This window comes from Vulpes lagopus, chromosome 11, assembly GCF_018345385.1.
Source record: "Vulpes lagopus strain Blue_001 chromosome 11, ASM1834538v1, whole genome shotgun sequence".
Taxonomy (NCBI): Eukaryota; Metazoa; Chordata; class Mammalia; order Carnivora; family Canidae; genus Vulpes; species Vulpes lagopus.
The window spans coordinates 43,452,192-43,473,026 of NC_054834.1; the positions used below are offsets into that span (position 1 = coordinate 43,452,192).

A 20,835-nucleotide genomic window follows, 5' to 3' on the forward strand; every position below is an offset into this window, starting at 1 on the left:
TGGGTCGGCGACCGCCCAGCGCGCGCCCAGGCGCAGCAGCACGCGGCTTCCTTGCAGGTGCGCGCGCACCTGTCGCTGGCCGCGTGCGCGCGGCGAGGGGCGAGGGGCGTGTTCGTGCGCGTGCGCGTGCGCGTGCGCCGGCAGCCTTCGCCGTACGTGCGCCGTACGTGGGCGCGGTGTCCCTGCGCTCGGAGCTTCGGGCCGGGATTCGGCCCGGTGCCGAGTGGGAGTCTGGGAGGGGCGTGCTCCTGGCGGCGGCGGCTCCCCCTGGCGGCGGCCGTGCGGCGCTGGCGGCGCGCAGTCAGGCGTTCTCCGCGGGCAGCCGGCGGCGGGGCCTTGCCTTCAAGCGCGGGGTCCTCGGCGGCCTGGGTGTCTGCTGCCCCAGCCGCTGTCGTAGGCGAGGACCGCTGCTTCTGCGGCTGCTGTTGGTTCGCGGCGGCGGCGGCGGCGGCGGAGGAAGAGGGCGAGGCGACTGGGGAAGAAGGAGGCAGGCGCGGCGGCGGCGGCTTCGCCCGGGGCCGGCGGCGGCGAGGGGGGGGGAAGATGGCGGACGTGCTCAGCGTCCTGCGACAGTACAACATCCAGAAGAAGGAGATTGTGGTCAAGGGAGACGAAGTGATCTTCGGCGAGTTCTCGTGGCCCAAGAACGTGAAGACCAACTATGTAGTTTGGGGGTAGGTCCGGCACGGCTGTGGCCTGGGGAGGGCCGGCGGAGGGGGGCGCCCCCAGGCGACCTCCTCCTAACCCCTCCCCCCGATTCCCTTTGGGGATGGAGGAAAAGAAAAAAAAAAACGGGTCTGTGGGTAAAAGTTTCTCACTGGAAAAGAAGTTGTACTTTTAGGTGAGGAGGGTACAGGAGGAGGTGCGCCTGGACGGGTCCGTTTGTTTCAGTGTTTGGGACGCCACAGGGAAAGGGAGCTTGGGAGTTTCTGAGTTTTCTGGTTCATTTTTGCCGGTGAGTGGTCGAGTGTTAGCAACGTGTGTAGGTGCAGAAAGGGGCACACCGTCCGGTCCTGGGGACGCCTTGCTGTGTTGTGTTCTTCAGTTTGGTTGTTTTTTTTTTTTTTTTTTTCCTTTCTCTCGGAGGCTGCCATGTGTGGTTGTAAGTATCCCTGCTGCCCCTTGCAGCTCCTGGTCTGTTTCTTTCCCTTCCGTAATTCCTTCCCTCACGAAGAGCAAAGAGAACCGACTATGTGAAGTCAGAACGGGAAAAAGATCGGGTCACTCGGGAAGAGTCCTCACAGCCCCTCTTGGGGGGCGGAAGGCAGGAGTTTCCTCAGGGAGAAAGTTGCCGGGCGAAATGGAGGGGGCCTTAGAGGTCTCGGGGAGAGCCCGAGGGTGGCGTGGGGTTTTAGGAACTGTGCCCTGAAGAGCGACGTTTTGAGAATGTTGATCCGTGCCGGGTTTTCTGAATATCAAGTCGTGAGGCAACACTATCTAGAAATAGGTGCGATTATCGTGCGGGACCTTTGTAGTGGTGTTTCTGTCGTTGGTACTTCACTCGAGTGGTTGGAACCTTGGGCCAGAACCTCCATGCCCGTTTGGCTTGATTGAATGGGGGAACCTTGGGCTTTTATGAAGGAAGAAGAGTGGATGAGAAGCTAGGGAAGATGTAGTTTGTTGGTTGCTAGTTTTTTGGCCTCGAGGGCTTATGGTTTGATTAGCTTTATGACATGTTGATGCAGTGACATCATTCTGAGTTCTCTGCGTTTTGTCCTTTGAAAAGAATTTACGCAGACAATCGCATTTCATTGGGATTTTAACTGTTTGTTTGTTTGTTTTTTTTCCCTCGTGGTTAAGTAGTAGTACTGGTGTAGGGCAGTTCCATCCGAGAAATAGAGAAAATTCTTAGCACCTTGATTCCTGACTCAAAGGAGGTTAACTTAAGAGGAGATGAGATAAAACAGATAAGTTGGTGAGAAATGCGCTCTGGTCCTTAAGAGAGTAACTACTTCTAGCTTGGGGTGTTAGAAAAGGTTTCATGGAAGTGTGTTTGGGATGTAGACGTGCTACACATTTTTCATGAACAAATGAGTAAGCTTTAAAGAATGGGTGAAGAACTTGAGGACGACATGATGGGGTAGGTCTTGAAGAGCTGTACGCTTAACAGCCTGTGAGCTGGAAGGGAAATGTTTCTCGATAGTCCGATGAAGCCAGTAGTGAAAAGGAACTGCTTAGAGTGACTTCAAGCTTTAACAACAGTGAATCACCCCAATAAATGTATTTTCGTTTCGTTTAAGTTCATCTCTGTATGCATGTGTACATACATCCAACTTCATAACTGTAAACAATAGTTAATCCCTTCTTGCAGGTAGTACATTGTGACTTTGCTCTTCTATATCATTAAAATAAACTGGTTACCTGTATGTTATATTTCATCGTACAGTAATTGGTAGTGATAATATGGTTTGAAAGATGTCAGTTTAAAGAAGTGGAAATGCAGGCTAGAATTGTAGTTTGGGGCTGATTATTTTGGGCTGTATTCAGATGACTTTAAATAATGATGTTTTTTAGGTGAGGAGAATCTACATAGGAAGGGTGAGATTGGACATGAATACTGTTGAACAGATAGCATTATGTGATTTCATTAAAAAAGCTTGCCCCTATAAACTGCATTGTTTTATCACAATTCATTATGATTTTACACTATTGGTTAAATTTTTGAGGGATGTCATAAGAATTACACCTCTGAAATTCATAGTTGTGTTTACTGTAAGAGTGTTGTTAAGGATGTTGTTTATAGCAGTACTTACTTAGGAGACATAGGATAAATTTCTTGTAAGTTTAGCATTGGTAATAGTTGTCCTTCTCCTCATCAGTTTGTTTTCTCTTGTGGCTTCTTTCCAGTCTATAACTGATAAGGTTTCTCTCTCTGTTGACAAAGGCCAGATAGAACCAAATTTGGGCCAAATTCTATAAAGTACCTTAGAATGTGAATATGGTATGCTTTCCTTCTTGCTTCTTGTTCTGTCTTCTTTGAGTTCTTTTGCTTTAATGACATTTCCACTTATTAAATTTCATACTTTTATGGGTATTTTTGTTAGCCATGTTAAATCCTTTCTTGGGTAACAAAGCGAATATAGATAAATTCATGTGTATAATTAAGTCCAAAGAGTTGAATTAAAATTGAGGGAAAATTTTGTTTTAATTACTTCAGGACTGGAAAAGAAGGCCAACCCAGAGAGTACTACACATTGGATTCTATCTTGTTTCTACTTAATAATGTGCACCTTTCTCATCCTGTTTATGTCCGACGTGCAGCCGTAAGTAAAATGTATTTTAAAACTTTTTTGGGTTTTTGTTTTTTTGGTGGTAGGTATTATTTGGCATGGATCACTTCCCTCATGGGTTTCAAATCAAAAGAAAAAAGGTTTGTATGAAAGGCTACTGGAGGGTCAAAATTAGATGACTGTGATTTATGCAGATTTTTAAATCTGTGACTTTCATGTAAAAAGTGGACACTGTTTACAAGAACAGAAATTTTGAAGGCATTTGTAGGAATGTTTTTAGAAATTCATAAGCCTGTGGAAGGACTCTTGATATTTAGAACTGTAGGTTAATCTCAAGAAAACTTTTTTGGGGGCATCAAAAATAAGATTAATAGACAACTTTAAAATTAAATTTTTAATCAGTTTAATAAACCCTTTATACGTTATTGATAAACTCATTTGTTTTCAGTTTTGCTTGCTTTCAGCATCTTAGTATTTGACCACTGTTTTTCTGAGTAGGAAATATTCAGCATCTAATACGTATAGAAAAAATACAGTTTGAAACTACTTGGGATTTGGGAAATAGTGGGATAAAAATAACAGCATCTCTATAAACTTGTGTTACCTCATCTTAAATCTTTTAAAAACTGAATTAGGCAGTAGTTAGAATATTTTGTTGGCTACGTTCATTCATTTTGTGGTAATAAAGATGATCCAGATACTTGGTTTAGATTTAGAGATTATATTGGGAAATGATAGTAGCATGCAACTGATGGCTGTAATTGTTACTGTGAAATTTAGGAACCTTCTTCACATGGTATTTAAGTCTTTTGTTTTTCTTAAATACGTCACAGATTGAAAGGGCAGAATTCTGTAATTCTAGAGTTCTATAAATGTAGTTTTTTTTCTCTTTTGTGTTATTTGCTCTTTCTTGTGAGCAGGCCATTTCTGAAATAAGTTTTCCTGACCCATAGCTCCTATTTTAGAGTGAGTAGGACTTCTCTCTTTCTCAGTTGGCTTTATTATATAGACATGATTCATTAGTAACCAAATGGTGGAGTATGTTACCAGACATATAAACAGTAATTTAAAGAAAATTAATTCAAATCTTTTAACTATTTATGATATACTCCAAGTAGACTAGTTTTTTTTTTTTGTTTTTTTTGTTTTTTTAAAGATTTTATTTATTTATTCTTGAGAGATAGAAGGAGAGACAGAGCCAGAGACACAGGCAGAGACAGAGCCAGAGACACAGGCAGAGGGAGAAGCAGGCTCCATGCACCGGGAGCCTGACGTGGGATTCGATCCTGGGTCTCCAGGATCGCGCCCTGGGCCAAAGGCAGGCGCCAAACCGCTGCGCCACCCAGGGATCCCCAAGTAGACTAGTTTTTAAAAACAAGCACACACAAATCTGTTGGCTCCTAAATTTTATACTCCTAGCAGAAATGAAAAATTAGCCTGCCCTTTAAAAAAAAAAAAGGTTAATTTTAAGTGACTAAATATAAATATAGTTTATTTCTAACATCAGAGAGAGTGTGCATAATGTTTGGTGTGGTGAAATCTAATCAGTAGTCAGTATGCGATAATTAGCCAAAGAATACTTGTTGCTTCATTGTTGTTATATAAAGTGACAGAGGGATTTTAATTATATAATCTTGGCAGCCACCAGTCATTCCTGTACTCAGTTATTTGTTTACATTATAAAAATGATATGAGAGATTGTGATAACTAGTGGATTCGTTGAATTCATGGCCCCAAGATGACTTGGTGACTAAAGTATACAATTTTATTTGTGTTGCATACCTCTTTACAAAACTGCTAGTGTAGGAGATTTTTTTTTTTCACTTTTCCAACTAGTATTTATTATTAGTTAAGCCATGATTCAGGATCCCAGGGTTGGGATCACCATGTACCCAGGTCCCCCTTCACCACCCTGGGAAAAGGATGGAGGACAGAGGAGAGGTGGGTGGAGCCAGTTCAGATCTTCCCAGGAAATGTGCCTCTGGCGGTCATCCCAGGCCGACACCCAGGATATGGGGCAGAGGGACTTGTACACTCGTCGGTACCATTCACACACGGAGACATCACCCCCTTTAGCAGTCATTGCCTTCTCACAGCGGTGGAAATCCAGGTAGTTCTGCCAGCAGTTCCTAGTCTGGTTCTGGTTGGGGAAGCGGCTGTCAAAAGGGGCAGTCTGGTAGTTCTTGATTTTGGACTTGATGTCTTCTGCCATGGTGCTGACTCTAAGGACACCCCTGCAGCACCTCACAGCTCAATGTGACCCTCAGCAAAGACGCCAGAGTTGGACCGGTGCTAGTGTAGGAGATTAAAGGAAAATTATCCATTTTACCAAAATAGATATATTTTCCAGATTTAATTTTTTTAATCTTTTCCCCTTCCTTACAGAATTTGTATACATTCAAGGATAAAAAAGAAATGTGTAATGTGGAAAGTAAAAAACCACCATCAATGTTGTCCTATATTATGTCCTAAGTTTTTTCATGCTTAAATAACACATATCTATTGTTAATTATGAAAACTTAATTTAATGGCTAAGTTAGTATATTTCAGAGTTCAAGTAGAATATTTTGAGGAAGTCTCTTTTGTGTTTGAGGCGAGAATGTACTTGGAAATCTATAAAATGAGCAGGCAATAGGACTAAAAAGATAATTGCTTAAAATGTGAAAAGTATCATGAGTAAAATTAAAAAATACTTAAGCCAAGGGAACAAAAAAGACTGGAATTGATTTTTTGAAGAAGGATGAGTCATTGTTTCATTTTTGATGGTTATCTTTTATATATCTTATTTGAATTTCAAAATGAAGTTATTAAAAATTAATATTCTTAAAATTTTTTAAGACTTTTACTAGGTTTTTTTAGCCTAGTTCCATAAAGATGAAGTCCTAAATAAATGTTACTGAGATACGTTGGAATAAAATTCAGGCAGTATACAATGTTTGTCTTTATTATGTTTCTTATACTTGTTGTTGATTTGATAACTAATTTAAAATTTTGACCTCAGACTGAAAATATTCCTGTGGTTAGAAGACCTGACCGAAAAGATCTACTTGGATATCTCAATGGTGAAGCATGTGAGTAATTTCTAAGTTGCTCTCACTCTTAAATAGCCATTGCTTCTTTCCCTCCTCTGTGAAATAAAAAGCAACGAGAAGAGAATTTGTATCTCCACTAAAAAAATTAACCTACTAGAAGCATAGGTGTGCATATGCTCTCCATTCTTTTCTGTTACGGTCAGTGCACTATTTTCCCTCCCACGGTCAATTACCACTTCTCTATCTATATAGATTCCATTTCCTCTCACACTTTCAAAGATTTTGCCTTTGTAAATTGTTGCTTTTCTCTTGCATCATCATCTTTCTCCTTTTCTCTGCATCATTCCCTTTGAAATGCGTACTGTAAGATCTCTTACTTAAAAACAATTTTTGACCCCACATTCCTAGTATCTACTGTTGAATTTGTCTTCTCCTTTTTATTGCAAAATTCTTTGTTAACAGTTGCTTAACACCACTGCTTCTCTCCTGAATTCACGCCAATCTGGCTTTCCTACTCATCATCTCACTGAAATTACTGTTGTAAGGTCAACACGGACTTTAGGGTTACCATTTCCTTTGGTGTTTCTTATCCATATCTTGCTTGACCTCTTAACTGCATTTGATACTGTTGACTACTACACTTTTCTTCACTTGGCATTTGGGGCACCAGACTCTTTTAATTCTATTTGTGTTCACTGTCCATTTCTCATTTTATTTTGCATAACTCTCTTATCTTCAACACTGACCTATTCCTAAGTTCCAAATTATAAATTCACTGTCCACATCTTCCTTTGGATATTTAATAGGTATATGAAATTCATCATATCTGAAATAGAATGTTGATTCCCTCCTTCCATTCTCCCTCAGACAAAACTAAAATAGCAGATCTGGTCTCCCAGTGTTCCCATCTCAGTAAATGCTATCCCATTCATGTAGTTGTTTAGGCCAAAAACCGTGGAGAAATCTTTGATTATTTCGATTTCATGAACAAATCCTTTTCTTTAGCTTTAAAAGTATGACAATTTCTTAACCACTCTGTTCCCACCCTGTCCCATCCTTTCCCTTTAGACTTGCATAGGTCTTATAGGTCCCTACTTTGTATTTTCTAGTGTAATCTTTGGTGACCTATTAGAGTGACCTGTTTTTGAAAACATATATAAACTTGATTGTGTCACTTACCTGCTCCAGCCCATTCTATGGCTTCCCATCACACTTAGAATAAAGCTCACATTCTTTATCCTATTCTGATCTACGTGATCTTGCTTCTGCCTGAATCTCTGTGGCCTCATCTTCTTCCAACCTTCCTTTGCTCATAGCAGCTCAGTCTTACTGATTCTTTTAATTATCCTAACTTTTTTTTTTTTTTTAAGATTTTATTTATTCATGAGAGACAGAGAGAGAGAGAGAGAGAGAGAGAGAGAGAGGGGCGCAGAGATACAGGCAGAGGGAGAAGCAGGCTCCATGTAGGGAGCCTGACGTGGACTCTATCCCGGGTCTCCAGGATCCGGCCCAGGGCTGAAGCCTGCACTAAACCGCTGAGCCATCTGGGCTACCCTATCCTAACTTTTTGGACCCTTGTACTCGCTGTTTTCTCTGTGTTCAGTTCTATTTCTCTACATTGTCTCATGTCTTATTTCTTAGAATCTCATTCATATTTGTGCTTAAAACTTCTGTCAAAAAGAACTTAGCCCTCTGAAATATAAAATAGCATTGTTTTCCCACATATGCCCATACAGTATCTTCCTGATTTATTTTTTATCAAATCCCTTATATTGACTTGAAATTACAGATTTGTTTACTTCTATATAGTCTGCCCGTTAGAGGGTAAACTCTAAGGAAGCAGACAATTGTTAAATACCCAGCATTTAGAACAGTAATCAATAGTAGGTGCTTACCTGTGTAAATGAGTAATTATTAATTTGCTGTCAAAAAAATATGAATCGATATAATAAATTGATATATGTAATAGAATTTGATAGATATGAATAAATTAATGTAATATAAATAAATCAATGTAATCTAAGACTGTTTGGTTTTAAACTTCCTTCCTTTTAAGATTTTATTTATGAGAGAGAGAGAGAGAGGCAGAGACACAGGCAGAGGGAGAAGCAGGCTCCATTGCAGGGAGCCTGATTGGGATTCCATCCTGGGACTCCAGGATCATGCCCTGAGGCAAAGGCAGACACCCACAGAGCCATCCAGGTTTCCCAAGGATCCTTTATTTTTAAGCATCTCAAGTAAGCATGACAAATAGGCTGGGTAGTGGGAGAGAGGCAAATAAATTGTTTTTCTTTTCAGAATCCATAAAAAAAAGTTGCCATTTATTTATCCACATCATTTCTTGTAGTTTCTATAGGACAAATAAGTTTAGTCATCAAGTATATTACTTTGCTACTTTTATTTTATTTATTTTTTTAAAAGATTTTATTTATTCACGAGAGACAGAGAGGCAGAGACACAAGCAGAGGGAGAAGCAGGCTCCCTGCAGGGAGTCTGATGTGGGGCTCAATCCCAGGTCTCCAGGATCACACCCTGGGTTGAAGGCAGCGCTAAACCGCTGAGCCACCTGGGCTACCCTACTTTGCTACTTTTAAAACAAATTGTTGATTTCATGGTTTAATGAAAAAGTTGAACAAATCTTAAGACATTCCGTGCTCTTTTTTTTTTTTTTTTTTTTTTTAAATTTTTTTTATTTATTTATGATAGTCACAGAGAGAGAGAGAGGCAGAGACACAGGCAGAGGGAGAAGCAGGCTCCATGCAGGGAGCCCGATGTGGGATTCGATCCCGGGTCTCCAGGATCGCGCCCTGGGCCAAAGGCAGGCGCCAAACCGCTGCGCCACCCAGGGATCCCGACATTCCGTGCTCTTATACAAGATGTAATAGTTTAAAGATATCAGTTCATAACATACATTTTATTTTTTTATTTTTATTTTTTTTCATAACAGATTTTATATTTAACATTATCCCAATTAAAGTCTCTATACAGTTTTTCTTGAGGGAGGAGTTGGAACCAAGACATGATGATTCTAAAATCCATTTGGTAGAAGTAAGTGTCATAGAAGTTTAGAGAAGAGCAATGAGAAAATACTAAGTATTCTAGAGTTTAGAACTTAAAGCCACAGTAATTTTAAAAATGTGAATAAACTGATAGAATGATTTTTTTATCTGTTAAGTATTAAATTATGTAAATTTGACACAGAGGTCAAATCAGTGGGGGAAAAATAGGATTATTCAAGTGATAGGTTGATAAAAATGAAAACGTTCTGTATAAAAACCCTGACAAGCTGGGGGAAAAATACTTCAACTCATATCACAGTGAAAGGACCAGTCTCACTGATAATATGAAGTGGTCCTAGAAATACATGCATAAAAGACCAACAACCCAATGTATTATAGTCATACAATTCAAAGAAAAGGTGATGAAATCATACGAAAAATGCTTATTTCACTTGTAAGATAATTACAAATTGGAACTATACAGATAGCACTTATTTTGCCTTGATAAAAATTTAGCAGTTTAATAATATACTCTAGTGAGTCTCTGAGGAAATAGATACCTGAATATATTTTTAGGTATAATGTCAACTGATAAAACACCCACTGAAGACATTTGGCAGTATTTCTTGTTACAAAAATCAACCCAGAAATACTGGATCTGGGACTTTATACCAGAGGTATATTTGAAAATCCATGAAGCATTTTATATATATATATATACGTAAATGCATGCACACACACAAAACTATTCATTGTGTCATTGTAGTGGCAAAAACCAATAGAATTGAACTGCTTGTGAGTAGATAGGGAAAACTAGTTAAATACAGTATAATCCAGACAGTAAATACTATATATATTTTTAAAAAGTTGAAGAATGCTGTACATACTGATGTGTTAGAGCTCTCTTGTGAGGTTAAAAAAAGATTCAGTACATTGTGTATAATATGCTATCTTTTATGTTAAAAAGGGAAAAATAAAAGTATAATATATTTCTTGTATCTACAAAAAGAAACTCTAGAAAGATACACAAGAGATCGTTAATCATTAAATAGTTATGCAGGGTGGTGAGAACTACCTAGATGGGGACTAGTACACCCTTTTGTTAATTTCATTATTTTGAAACATTCAGAAATTAAATGATTTAATTAAAATCAATTTTTTAAACAATTGTAATTAAAAATTGTGATTTTTAAGGTGAACGCTAACTTAAAGGCTTTTCCTTTATAAATATATATTTATGATTTATGTATTTATGTTTAGATACATTTCATGTGCATGTGTGGTAGGTAAGTAATATTGGAGTATACGTTCTTTGAAGTGACCAGTTGATTTCAATTTATCACAATAATTTGGAAGCTAGATTATTAAAAATATTTTGTTCTTTTACAACTTTTAAATACAGATTGATCTTATAATAAAATGTTTTTACAAGACTACTTAACAACTTTTTTCCTGGGAAATCACTGTATATAAAGTAAGAAATAACAGATACTGAGTATTTCACTTATAATAATGTCAAGTATATGTGTTCAAATATTGGTCTTCTCACATAAATCTTTTTAAATCTTCAGCAACATCAGCAAGCATAGATAGAAGTGCCCCTCTAGAAATAGGTCTTCAGCGATCTACCCAAGGTACGTTTTGTCATATATTTATATTGAACTTTTCAAAAACTTATTCCAGTACTATATATTTATTTACTTTTCTTTTCTTAAAGTGAAACGAGCTGCAGATGAAGTTTTAGCAGAAGCAAAGAAACCACGCATTGAGGTAATGGGACTTTATTTTAAATGTGATTTGTAGTATTACAAAATTGGGTTTGTGTATAGATAAGAATTCTTTTTCATAGTAATCCTAGGAGCTTTTTTCCTGGAAAACTTGTAGTACAGTGAATGTTTGATTAATAGTAACTTGAACTATACTTTAAGATCTCTTACATACAATCTATGTGATAGACAAATCACTTTATTTTCTTTTATACTATTGATGAAAGTGTTAGGCTGGGTCATGAGTTGGAAAACTAGTATAAAAGGTAAGATAGTAAATATTTTAGGCTTTTTGGGCCATTTAGTGTCTGTCCAACTCTTCCACTTTGTTATTGTAGTGCAGAAACAAGCATAGGCAGTACAGAAGTGAACTGGCAAGGCTGTATTCCAGTAAAATTTTAAAAAACAAACTGAGCCCATCTTTGGGTTGTAGTTTGCCTACCCCTGGAATAAGATGGTGTGAGAATTTGCTTCATTCTTTTTTTTTTTTTTTTAAGATTTTATTTATTTATTCACAAGAGGCAGAGACATAGGCAGGGAGAAAGGCAGGCTCCATGGGGGGAGCCTGATAATGGGACTCGATCCTGGGACTCCAGGACCACAACCTGAGCCAAAGGCAAGCGCTCAACCACTGAGCCACCTAGGGTCCCAATTTGCTTCAGTCTTAAGACGGTGAACATGAAGTGCTTATTATAGTTATTTCTCAAAATACTAAAGTATATTGGGGGGTATCTGGGTGGCTCAGTCAGTTGAGCATCCTCCTCTTGGTTTCCTCTCAGGTCATGATCTCAGGGTCCTGCACTCAGCTGGAGTCTGCTTGAGATTTTCTCCTTCTGCCCCTCCCCCTGCTTGCACACATGCCTTCTCTCAGATAAATAAATACAATCTTTAAAAAAAAATACTGATGTATTAGGTTGCGTGTTTTTTATAATGTTTTATAGCCAGCAAGTGGACTGCTAATGTTGGCAAATAAGGATAGTGCACATGAAATAGAAGCTGTATAAGAAATGCAGTTACCTTTAGAAGGAAAAGGCATTGAACAGCTAGGGTATTGCATAAGAAAGTTGAGCCTTAGAAATTTTAATTAAATGATTATGAGACTGTTTATTTAAAAATTTTAATAAGCCCCAGATCAGTTACATATAAAATTCCCTGAAAATGGAAGATTATCTACTAGAGGTACACTTAAAATCTGAGAAATGATTGAACTGGTCCAGGTATCAATTAACAATATAAAAATAACGCTTGTAGTCATCACTAATGTTAACATTACTAGAAAACATAAGTCTTTTCCTTTCACACTTATATAAAAATCAAATAGTTTTACGTTTTGCTTTCTTACATAAATAGTAAAGCATTCTTAAAGATAAAAAACTGTTAAATGGCAGGGTTGTTAGTAAGTATGTTCTGTAGAATCACTGATAGAATTTGATGCTAAAACCATACAATTTTAATTTTAAAACAATGTAATTTTATAAGCATACTCTGAGACATGGACTTGATGTTTTTTAGTTAATGATAATAATGATAATTAACTCATGTTTTTTTCCTCTGTTCTGGGTGATGTTTTGCATACTTTATATTAACTCACGTAATTCTCAACCACAACCTCCTGAAGTTGGCAGTACTATACATGTCATCAGTAAGCAAACCCCTCAGAGAGACTAAATTACTTGTTGAGGTTCATGGAGCCAGGATTAGAACCTAGACAATCTGGCTTTCAGCCATTCTACTATATATACTGACTACAAATTTTGCAGCAGTAAAGTGGAAGTTTTCACCAGCTCTTTGTATGAAAGAAGGTTGTGACCCACTGTGAACAGAATGTGTGAATTTAGAGATACTATTCGAGAGGAAAAACCAGAATTTACAGTTTAATTATTTGAAATAAATTGAACTGTCAAAAAATACTAATTTGCTAAGATACCATTTACTTGAGAAATCAGCAAGAAATAGTATAATAAAATTGTTTCCGGAGTATTTATAGAGTTAAAATGAGTTACGTAAACAGCTGTGTTACATAAACAGTTTTTAGTTCAGCAGATATATATTGGGAACCTGCAAGGCATTATGCTAGGAGAGAGAAATCCTTGAGGGCAAAGATTCTGATCTGATTAAAATCTAGGCTGCATTTGGCTTTAAAATCAGTAGTTTCCTAAGGAATTTGAATGATTTGTATTATACCTTCACTACACATGGCTAAAATTTAATGGAATTTGCTAAAATACTGTCTTTGCATTTATGTCAGCAAAATGTCTGTTTAAATGATAGGCTAATATTAGAGCCTGAATTGGATGTAGCACAACATTGAATATACTGATTCTTTTTATACAATATCATATTTTGTTAGCCATAGATACTCTGATTCTTAGTTTTTCTCATTTGTTGAATGTGGCCATTGAACTAGATCAAGTTTTGTTTTTCACTGCTTTTCAGACTGAATTTTATCTGAAATTCTAACATATAGGTTAGAGAAAAGCTGAGCTACCAAAGTTGAATTCAGAGAAGTGGCCCATGGGGCACTTTGTAGGAAATGCCTGATGTTCTAAGGAACATGCTTTGAAAACCATTCAAGTTTCACTTTGGTCATCAAAAATCTGGTGGATTCAGGACCTGGGGCAACAGATGCACAAAACTATCTCCAAAATGAAATTTTTGACTGATGAAAGCTTTTCATAAAATTTAGTAATAAACCTTCCTGAAGAAAAGGAATTTATTTAGGAATAAACCTTCCTGAAGAAAGTGGCATAATACTTCATGAATGAAAGTAGCTATGATACATTAGGAGAAGAATATTTAATTGTAGAAAAAAGTTGCTGAAGTTCTTTGGTAAGCTTTTTAATCAGTTCTCTTATGTGATCCAACAGGTATGTATTACTGTTTTCTTTAACTAAAAGTAATCTTAAAGACCAGTGTTGCTTGGAATGTCATAGGCAGGAACTTATGTAAGGAACATGTAATTTGTTATTGTTCTAAAAGTTAAATAAAAATTTAAAATATTAACCAGTGGTTATTTTCAGGATGAAGAGTGTGTGCGCCTTGATAAAGAGAGATTGGCTGCTCGTTTGGAGGGTCACAAAGAAGGGATTGTACAGACTGAACAGATTAGGTAAGATTTTCTTTAGTAGAAAGTGTTAAGTGTATATGGGAAAGGAGATTTTAATATGTTAACTCCATTTATCTTTATCTTTTACATTCATTATATGCTTCTGTGCCCGAAGTTCAAACGATGTGTGGGCATGTTTTATGGTAAGGGAGATTCAACGTTAATTATGCTTTCATGAAAGCCTTCTTGGTTCTATTACCATATTGATCTTTGCATTTTAAAATTACTCTATTACCAAGCCACTCATTTATTTTGTGATCTCTTGTTGATTTATAGCAGAGGTCAGCAAACTTTTTTTGTACAGTGACACATACTAAATACTTTTTGCTTTAAGGTCATGTGGGTTTTTTTTTTGTAACTAATGCTTGTGGTAGGGAAAGTAGTCTATGATTTCTTAATTCATAAAAGAATTGGCATGGCTGGATTTGGCCTGTGGTCTTATTTTGTTGATCTCTGATTTTTACTATAATTAGAATCATTTCTTAATTTTTCCTTGGCACAATATAATGCTTTGGAAGTTTTATCCAAACTTAAAAATTCAATGCTGATTTTTAAAAGCTTTATCGAGGACGACTGACATAACAATAAGCTGTACATATTTAACATACATTGATACGCTTTCACATATGTATACATCTGTGAAACCATTATAATAAGATAATGAATATAACATCCCTCTAATAAATTTCTTGTGTACCTTTTAGGTAGAAGATTCCACACTTCTTATCCCCACATCCTTCCCTCTCCAGGCAACCAGTGATCTGCCGTTACTATTGATTAGTGTTTTGTAGAGTTAAGTATAAATGGAATTATGTAGTATGTACTTTTGTAGGATTCTGGCCTCTTTTACTTAGCATAATTATTTTGAGATTCATCCATATTGATGGATGTGTCAATAGTTCTTTATTGCTGAGTAGTCCATTTGTGTATCGTATGGATATAACACAGCTCGTTTTCCAGGCACCTATTTATGGACATTTTACTTGTTGCTGTTACTTGCCTCTTACAGCTAAAACTATGGGCATTTGTGTACAAGTTTTTATGGACTTATGTTTTCATTTCCACTGAGTAAATACCTAGGAGAGGGGTGAGTGAATTGTGTAGTGGTATAGTCTGTCTTCTTAAGAAATCAAGCTGTTCAAAGTGTACTATTTCATATTTGTAACATGAATACATACGAGTTCTAGTTTCTTCACAGCCTTGCTAACACTTGGTGTGGTCAGGCTTTTTAATTTTAGCCATGCTAATAGGTATGAGATGGTATCTCATTGTGAGTTTACCTTGCACTTACCTCATGATTAGTGATATTATGAGCATTTTTTTGTGCTTATTTGCCATTTTACCATGTTTGATGAAGTGTGTTCAGATTTTTGTACATTTTTTAAATTGGACTGTTACTATTGAGTTTTGAAGGTTTGTTGAAGTCCTTTTTCATACAGAGGCTTTGCAGATACTTCTCCCATTCTGATTTGTCTTTACATTCTCCTGGCTACCTTTTGAAGAGCAGCTTGTTTAAATTTTTATGACATAGCCTGAGCAAAGCCAACAAAGATTATTTCATATTCTCTTGTAGGAATTTTTTAGTTTTAGGTTTTACATTTAAGTTTGTGACCTACTTTCAGTTAGTTTTTCGTGTAGGATATACAGTATGGATCAAAATCATATATTTTTTTATGATCTAGATATTGAAGTTCAGTTTTGTGCATTTCAGCACTATTGGTACCCAATGAATTGTTTTTGCACTTGTGTGAAAAATGAGTTGTTCATGTGTAGGTCTGTTTCCGGACCCATTCTGTACTGTTGATCTGTTGGTCTTTTTGACTGTATCAAACTGTAATTATTGTTTCTTTATAAGTTTTAAAAACAGGGCAGCTAGGGTAGCTCAGCGGTTTAGTGCTGCCTTCAGCCCAGGGCTTGATCCTGGAGTCCAGGGATTGAGTCCCATGCCAGGCTCCCTGCATGGAGCCTGCTTTTCCCTCTGCCTGTGTCTCTGCCTCTCTCTCTCTCTCTCTCTCTCTCTCTCTCTGTCTCTCATGAATAAATAAATAAAATCTTAAAAAAAAACACAAAAAACAAAACAGATAGTGTTAGCTTTCCAGCTTTTGCTCTTCACTTTCAAGGATGTTTTTGCCATTTCAGAGTCTTTGCATTTCCACAAGAGTTTTGGAATTAACATGTCAGTTCTTCCAAAATGCTTACTGGGATTTTGATTGGGATTGCACTGAATCTGTAGACAGACCAATTTGGGGAGAATTGACATCTTAGAAATATTGAGTCTTCTGATTTATATATTTATTTCTTTGTTTATTAATGGAGGTATTTAGATCTTTAGTTTCTTTTAACATTTCATAATTTTCAGTGTATAGGTCTTACACACCTTTTTTTTGTATTTCATGCTTTTTGATGTTATTTTAAGTGATCGTTTAAAAAATATTTCAATTCTTCATTTATTGTTAGGATAGAAATACAGTCGATCTTTGGGGCTGGATCTTGGACCCTAGAATCATGTTTAAACTCATTGATCAGTTCTTGTAATTTTTTTGGTAGCTCTTATTAGCTTAATCATGTGGTCTACACAGAAAATACATCTTTCTTTTTTATCTCTTTTCTTTCTAAACTGGATACCTTTCATTTCTTGCCTAATTGCACTGGCTAGACTTGCTGATTTCTCACTAATCCAATGTTGAAGAAGCAGTGAGATTAGACATTCTTGTTTTGTTTTGTTTTGTTTTTTTGACATTCTTGTTTTGTACCTCATCTTAGGGGAAAGCACTCTTTCACCAGTAAGCATGTTAGCTTAGGTTTCTTTGTTTCAACAAGTTGAGGAAATAATCTTTTTGTTCCTTGTTTGCTGAGAATTTATGAGAAAGGAATGTTGGCTATTGTCACAGTGAGCTTTTCTGATTCTGCTGAAATGATCATATGGTTTTTTGTTAATATAGTTATTTAAATTAATTTTTGATGTTTGCATTTCATGGATAAACCATATTTCATTATTTTATTAGTTATTTTGCTGAATATAAATTAACCTGAAACATAGTGGCTTAACCAACATATATTTATTATCTCATGGTTTCTGTGGGTCAAAAGTCATGGGATGATTTAGCTTCTCTGCTTTCGTGCCTCTCATAGCATTGCAGGATGGCCAAGACTGTGTTCTCATGTGTAGACTTGATAGGAGAAGGATCTGCATCTAAGCTTACTCATGTGGTTGTTGGTAGAATTTAGTTCCTGATGGGTTGGTTGTTAGACTAAAACTTCAGTTCCTCAGGTGTTACTTATAGGAGTTCCTTGGTTCTTTGCCCAGTTGATCTCTGAAATATTCTGTAGAATATTTCACAGTATTACAGCATGCTTCATCAGAGTGAGCAAGCAGAGGACAAGAGAGCTATCAAGCAAGATAGAAGTAATTTTTTTATAGCCAAATCTTCAGAGTGACGTCCTCACACTGGTACAGCATTCTATTTGTTAGAAGCAAGTTTGAAGCAAGGTTAAGCACCCCCTGCCTCAAGAAGGGGATTACACATCGGTGTGAATGCCAAGAGGTGGATATTATTAATCATTTCAGTGGTTGCCTACCACGATCTTGATGTATTCTTTTATGTATTGTTGAATTAGATGTTTACAAATTTATATAGAATTTTTGTACCTTATGTTTATGAGGTCTATAGTTTTCTTGAAATGTTTTTGTCTTGTGTCCTTTCAAGATAATTTTGGTCTCAGAATGAGTTGGAAAATATTTCCTTTTCTTCTATTTTCTGGAAAACTTTGTTTAGAATTGGTATTATTTCCTCCTGCATTTGGGAAAATTTATTGATGAAGCCGTCTGTACTATATGTACTATAACTAAATAAATAGTTTTATTTATTTTCGTATATTTCAGGCAAAGTTTTCAACTACGTATTTAATTTGTTTAATAATTATAGGTCTATTCTGGTTCTCATTCTCTCTCTCAAAATTTTTTTTTTAATTTAAATTCAGCTTGCCAACATATAGTATAACACCCAGTACAAAAAAAAAAAAAAAAACACCCAGTACTCATCCCATCTCATTCTTTCTTTGAAAGAATTTGTCCATTTCATCTACATTGTCGAATTTATTTGCATAATGTTCATAAGGACCTTTTATGATGTCTAGAATTTGTAGCAGTGTCCCTTCTTTCCTGCTTTGATATTAGCAATTGTGTGTTTTCTGTTAGTTTCCTTAATGCCTGGCCAAAATGGACAAATTTTATTGATCGTCTCAGAGAATCAGATTGGGATTTTCCTTTATTTTTTCCCTCTTTTTTGATTCTTCAATTTCTGCTCTGATCTTTATGATTTACTCCTTCTGCTTACTTTGGATTTATTTATTTGTTTGTTTATTTATCCTTTCATTTATTCATGAGAGACACAGAGAGGCAGAGACACAGGCAGAGGGGGAGAGGCAGGTTCCCTGTGGGGAGCCTAATGTGGGACTAGATGCTGGGACCCTGGGATGATTACCTGAGCCAAAGGCAGATGCTCAACCACTGAGCCACTCAGGTGCCCTGCTTACTTTGGATTTAATATGCTGTGGTTTTTTTATGATTTCTTAGAGGGAAATCAATATTCAGCTTACACTCTACTGCTTCAATGGCATCTCATATTTTGGTGTGTTGTGTTTTCATTTTCATTCAGTTGAAAATTACTGTCTAATTTCCCTTTTAATGTTTTCTTTTACTCATGGATTGTTTGCAGGGGAGTTATTTAGTTTCCAAATATTTGGAATTTTCTAAAGATCTTTGCTACTGATTTCCAATCTATTCCAAAGTATGATTATATTTTATAGAACTTTGAATCCTTGATAAGTATTGAAACTTGGTTTAGGATCTTATTGTCTTGATGAATATAACTTTTTATCATTATGGAGTGACCTTTATCTCTGGCAATATGTTTTGTTAAAAAAAAAAAAATCTACTTTTATTTATATTCACTTAGGCCTCCCTCCAGCTTTCTTTTTGGCTTTTTAACCTTTTACTTTTTAAAAAAGTTGTGGTAAGGGATCCCTGGGTGGCGCAGCAGTTTAGCGCCTGCCTTTGGCCCAGGGCGTGATCCTGGAGACCCGGGATCGAATCCCACGTCGGGCTCCCGGTGCATGGAGCCTGCTTCTCCCTCTGCCTATGTCTCTGCCTGTCTCTCTCTCTGTGTGACTATCATAAATAAATAAAAATTAAAAAACTTTTTAAAAAGTTGTGGTAAAAAAACATTACATAAAGTTTCTTATCGTAGTATTTTAAAGTGTGTGGTTCATGGTCTTTTTGTACTGTTGTGCAATCATGTCCAGAATACTTTTCATTTGAAAACTGGAATCCTTTTGCTTTTAATCTATGTGTCTTTTTAAAAATTATTTTTAAAGATTTTTTTCATTTATTCATGAGAAACAGAGAGAACGAGAGAGAGAGGCAGAGACATAGGCAGAGGGAGAAGCAGGCCCCATGCAGGGAGCCCAATGTGGGACTCGATCCTGGGTTCTTCAGGATCAGGCCCTGGACTGAAGGCAGGCGCTAAACCGCAGAGCCACCCAGACTGCCGATCTGTGTCTTTATAGTTTGCTTTTCTTGTGTGTCTAGATCTTTTATACTTAATATGATTATTGATGTGGTTAGTTTTAGTCCATTTTGCTTATTTTTTGTTTGTCTCTGTCCTGTTTTCGGACTTCTTATTTAGAATAAATGGATATTGGCTGTAATTCTGTTTTTTCTTATTGTTGTTGACTTACTAGTTATAACTGTTTTGTTATTAGTATTTGCTTTAGGACTTTTAGTATGCATGGTTTATACTATCATAGTCTACTTGCAAGTGTTACACTACTTCGTGCATAGTATGGGAACCTTAAAATGGTATATGTATGTATGTGTTGTAAGCTCCAGTATTTATTGTTGTTCTTTGGTTATCTTTTAAAGAGTTTTAAGTGATATTAAAAAAACTTACGTATTTAGATACTATTTCTTTTTTATTTAAGATTTTATTTATTTCTTCATAAGAGACACAGAGAGAGAGAGGCAGAGACGCAGGCAGAGGGAGAAGCAGGCTCCTTGCAGGAATCCTGATATGGGACTTGATCCCGGGACTCCGGGATCACACCCTGAGCCAAAGGCTCAACCACTGAGCCACTGAGGAATCCCTAGATACCATTTCCATTGTTCTTCATTTCTTTGTTCAAATCTATTTACGTGTTTCTTTCCTTCTTGCTGAAAGATTTCTTTTAACATTTCTTTTTGTGCTGTGATTGATTCTAAATAAACCTGTTGGTGATGAATTCTTTCAACTTTTTTATTAAAAAATCTTTATTTTGACTTTTAAAATTTTTTATTTTATTTTTATTATTACTTTTTTTTTTTTTAAAGATTTTATTTATTTATTCATGAGAGACACAGAGAGAGAGTGGCAGAGACATAGGCAGAGAGAGAAGCAGGCTCCCTCCAGGAAGCCCGACATGGGATTTGATCCCGGGACTCCGGGATCACACCCCGAGCCAGAGGCAGACACTCAGCCACTGAGCCACCCAGGTGCCCCATAACATCATTTTTTGTTTTAGATTGTATGTATTTATTTGAGAGAGAGAGAGAGAGCAGGAGAGAGAGCGAGGGAGCATGAGTGTGGGCTGGGCAGAGAAAACGGGAGAACCAGGTTCCCTGCTGAGCTGGGAGCCTGTTATGGGGCTCGATCTCAGGACCCTGGG

At 37.0% G+C, this 20,835-nt stretch overlaps 1 protein-coding gene and 1 pseudogene across 3 annotated transcripts in view; one reads left to right on the forward strand and one right to left on the reverse strand.

Annotated features, from left to right (window-relative positions):
• Positions 1–227: 227 nt before the first annotated feature.
• CDC73 (cell division cycle 73) overlaps positions 228–20,835 on the forward strand; it is a 118,940-nt gene continuing 98,332 nt past the window's right edge. For 2 of the 3 annotated variants that reach the window (XM_041723223.1, XM_041723224.1), the window contains exons 1-6: positions 228–674; positions 3,158–3,263; positions 6,232–6,301; positions 10,833–10,895; positions 10,979–11,031; positions 14,048–14,136. In XM_041723223.1, coding sequence (XP_041579157.1) covers positions 544–674; positions 3,158–3,263; positions 6,232–6,301; positions 10,833–10,895; positions 10,979–11,031; positions 14,048–14,136 — 512 coding nt within the window. In that variant the 5' untranslated portion in view covers positions 228–543. The remainder of the gene's footprint in view (positions 675–3,157; positions 3,264–6,231; positions 6,302–10,832; positions 10,896–10,978; positions 11,032–14,047; positions 14,137–20,835) is intronic. The other variant, XM_041723222.1, reaches the window with a different exon arrangement.
• On the reverse strand, positions 5,172–5,510 carry LOC121472149 (annotated as a pseudogene).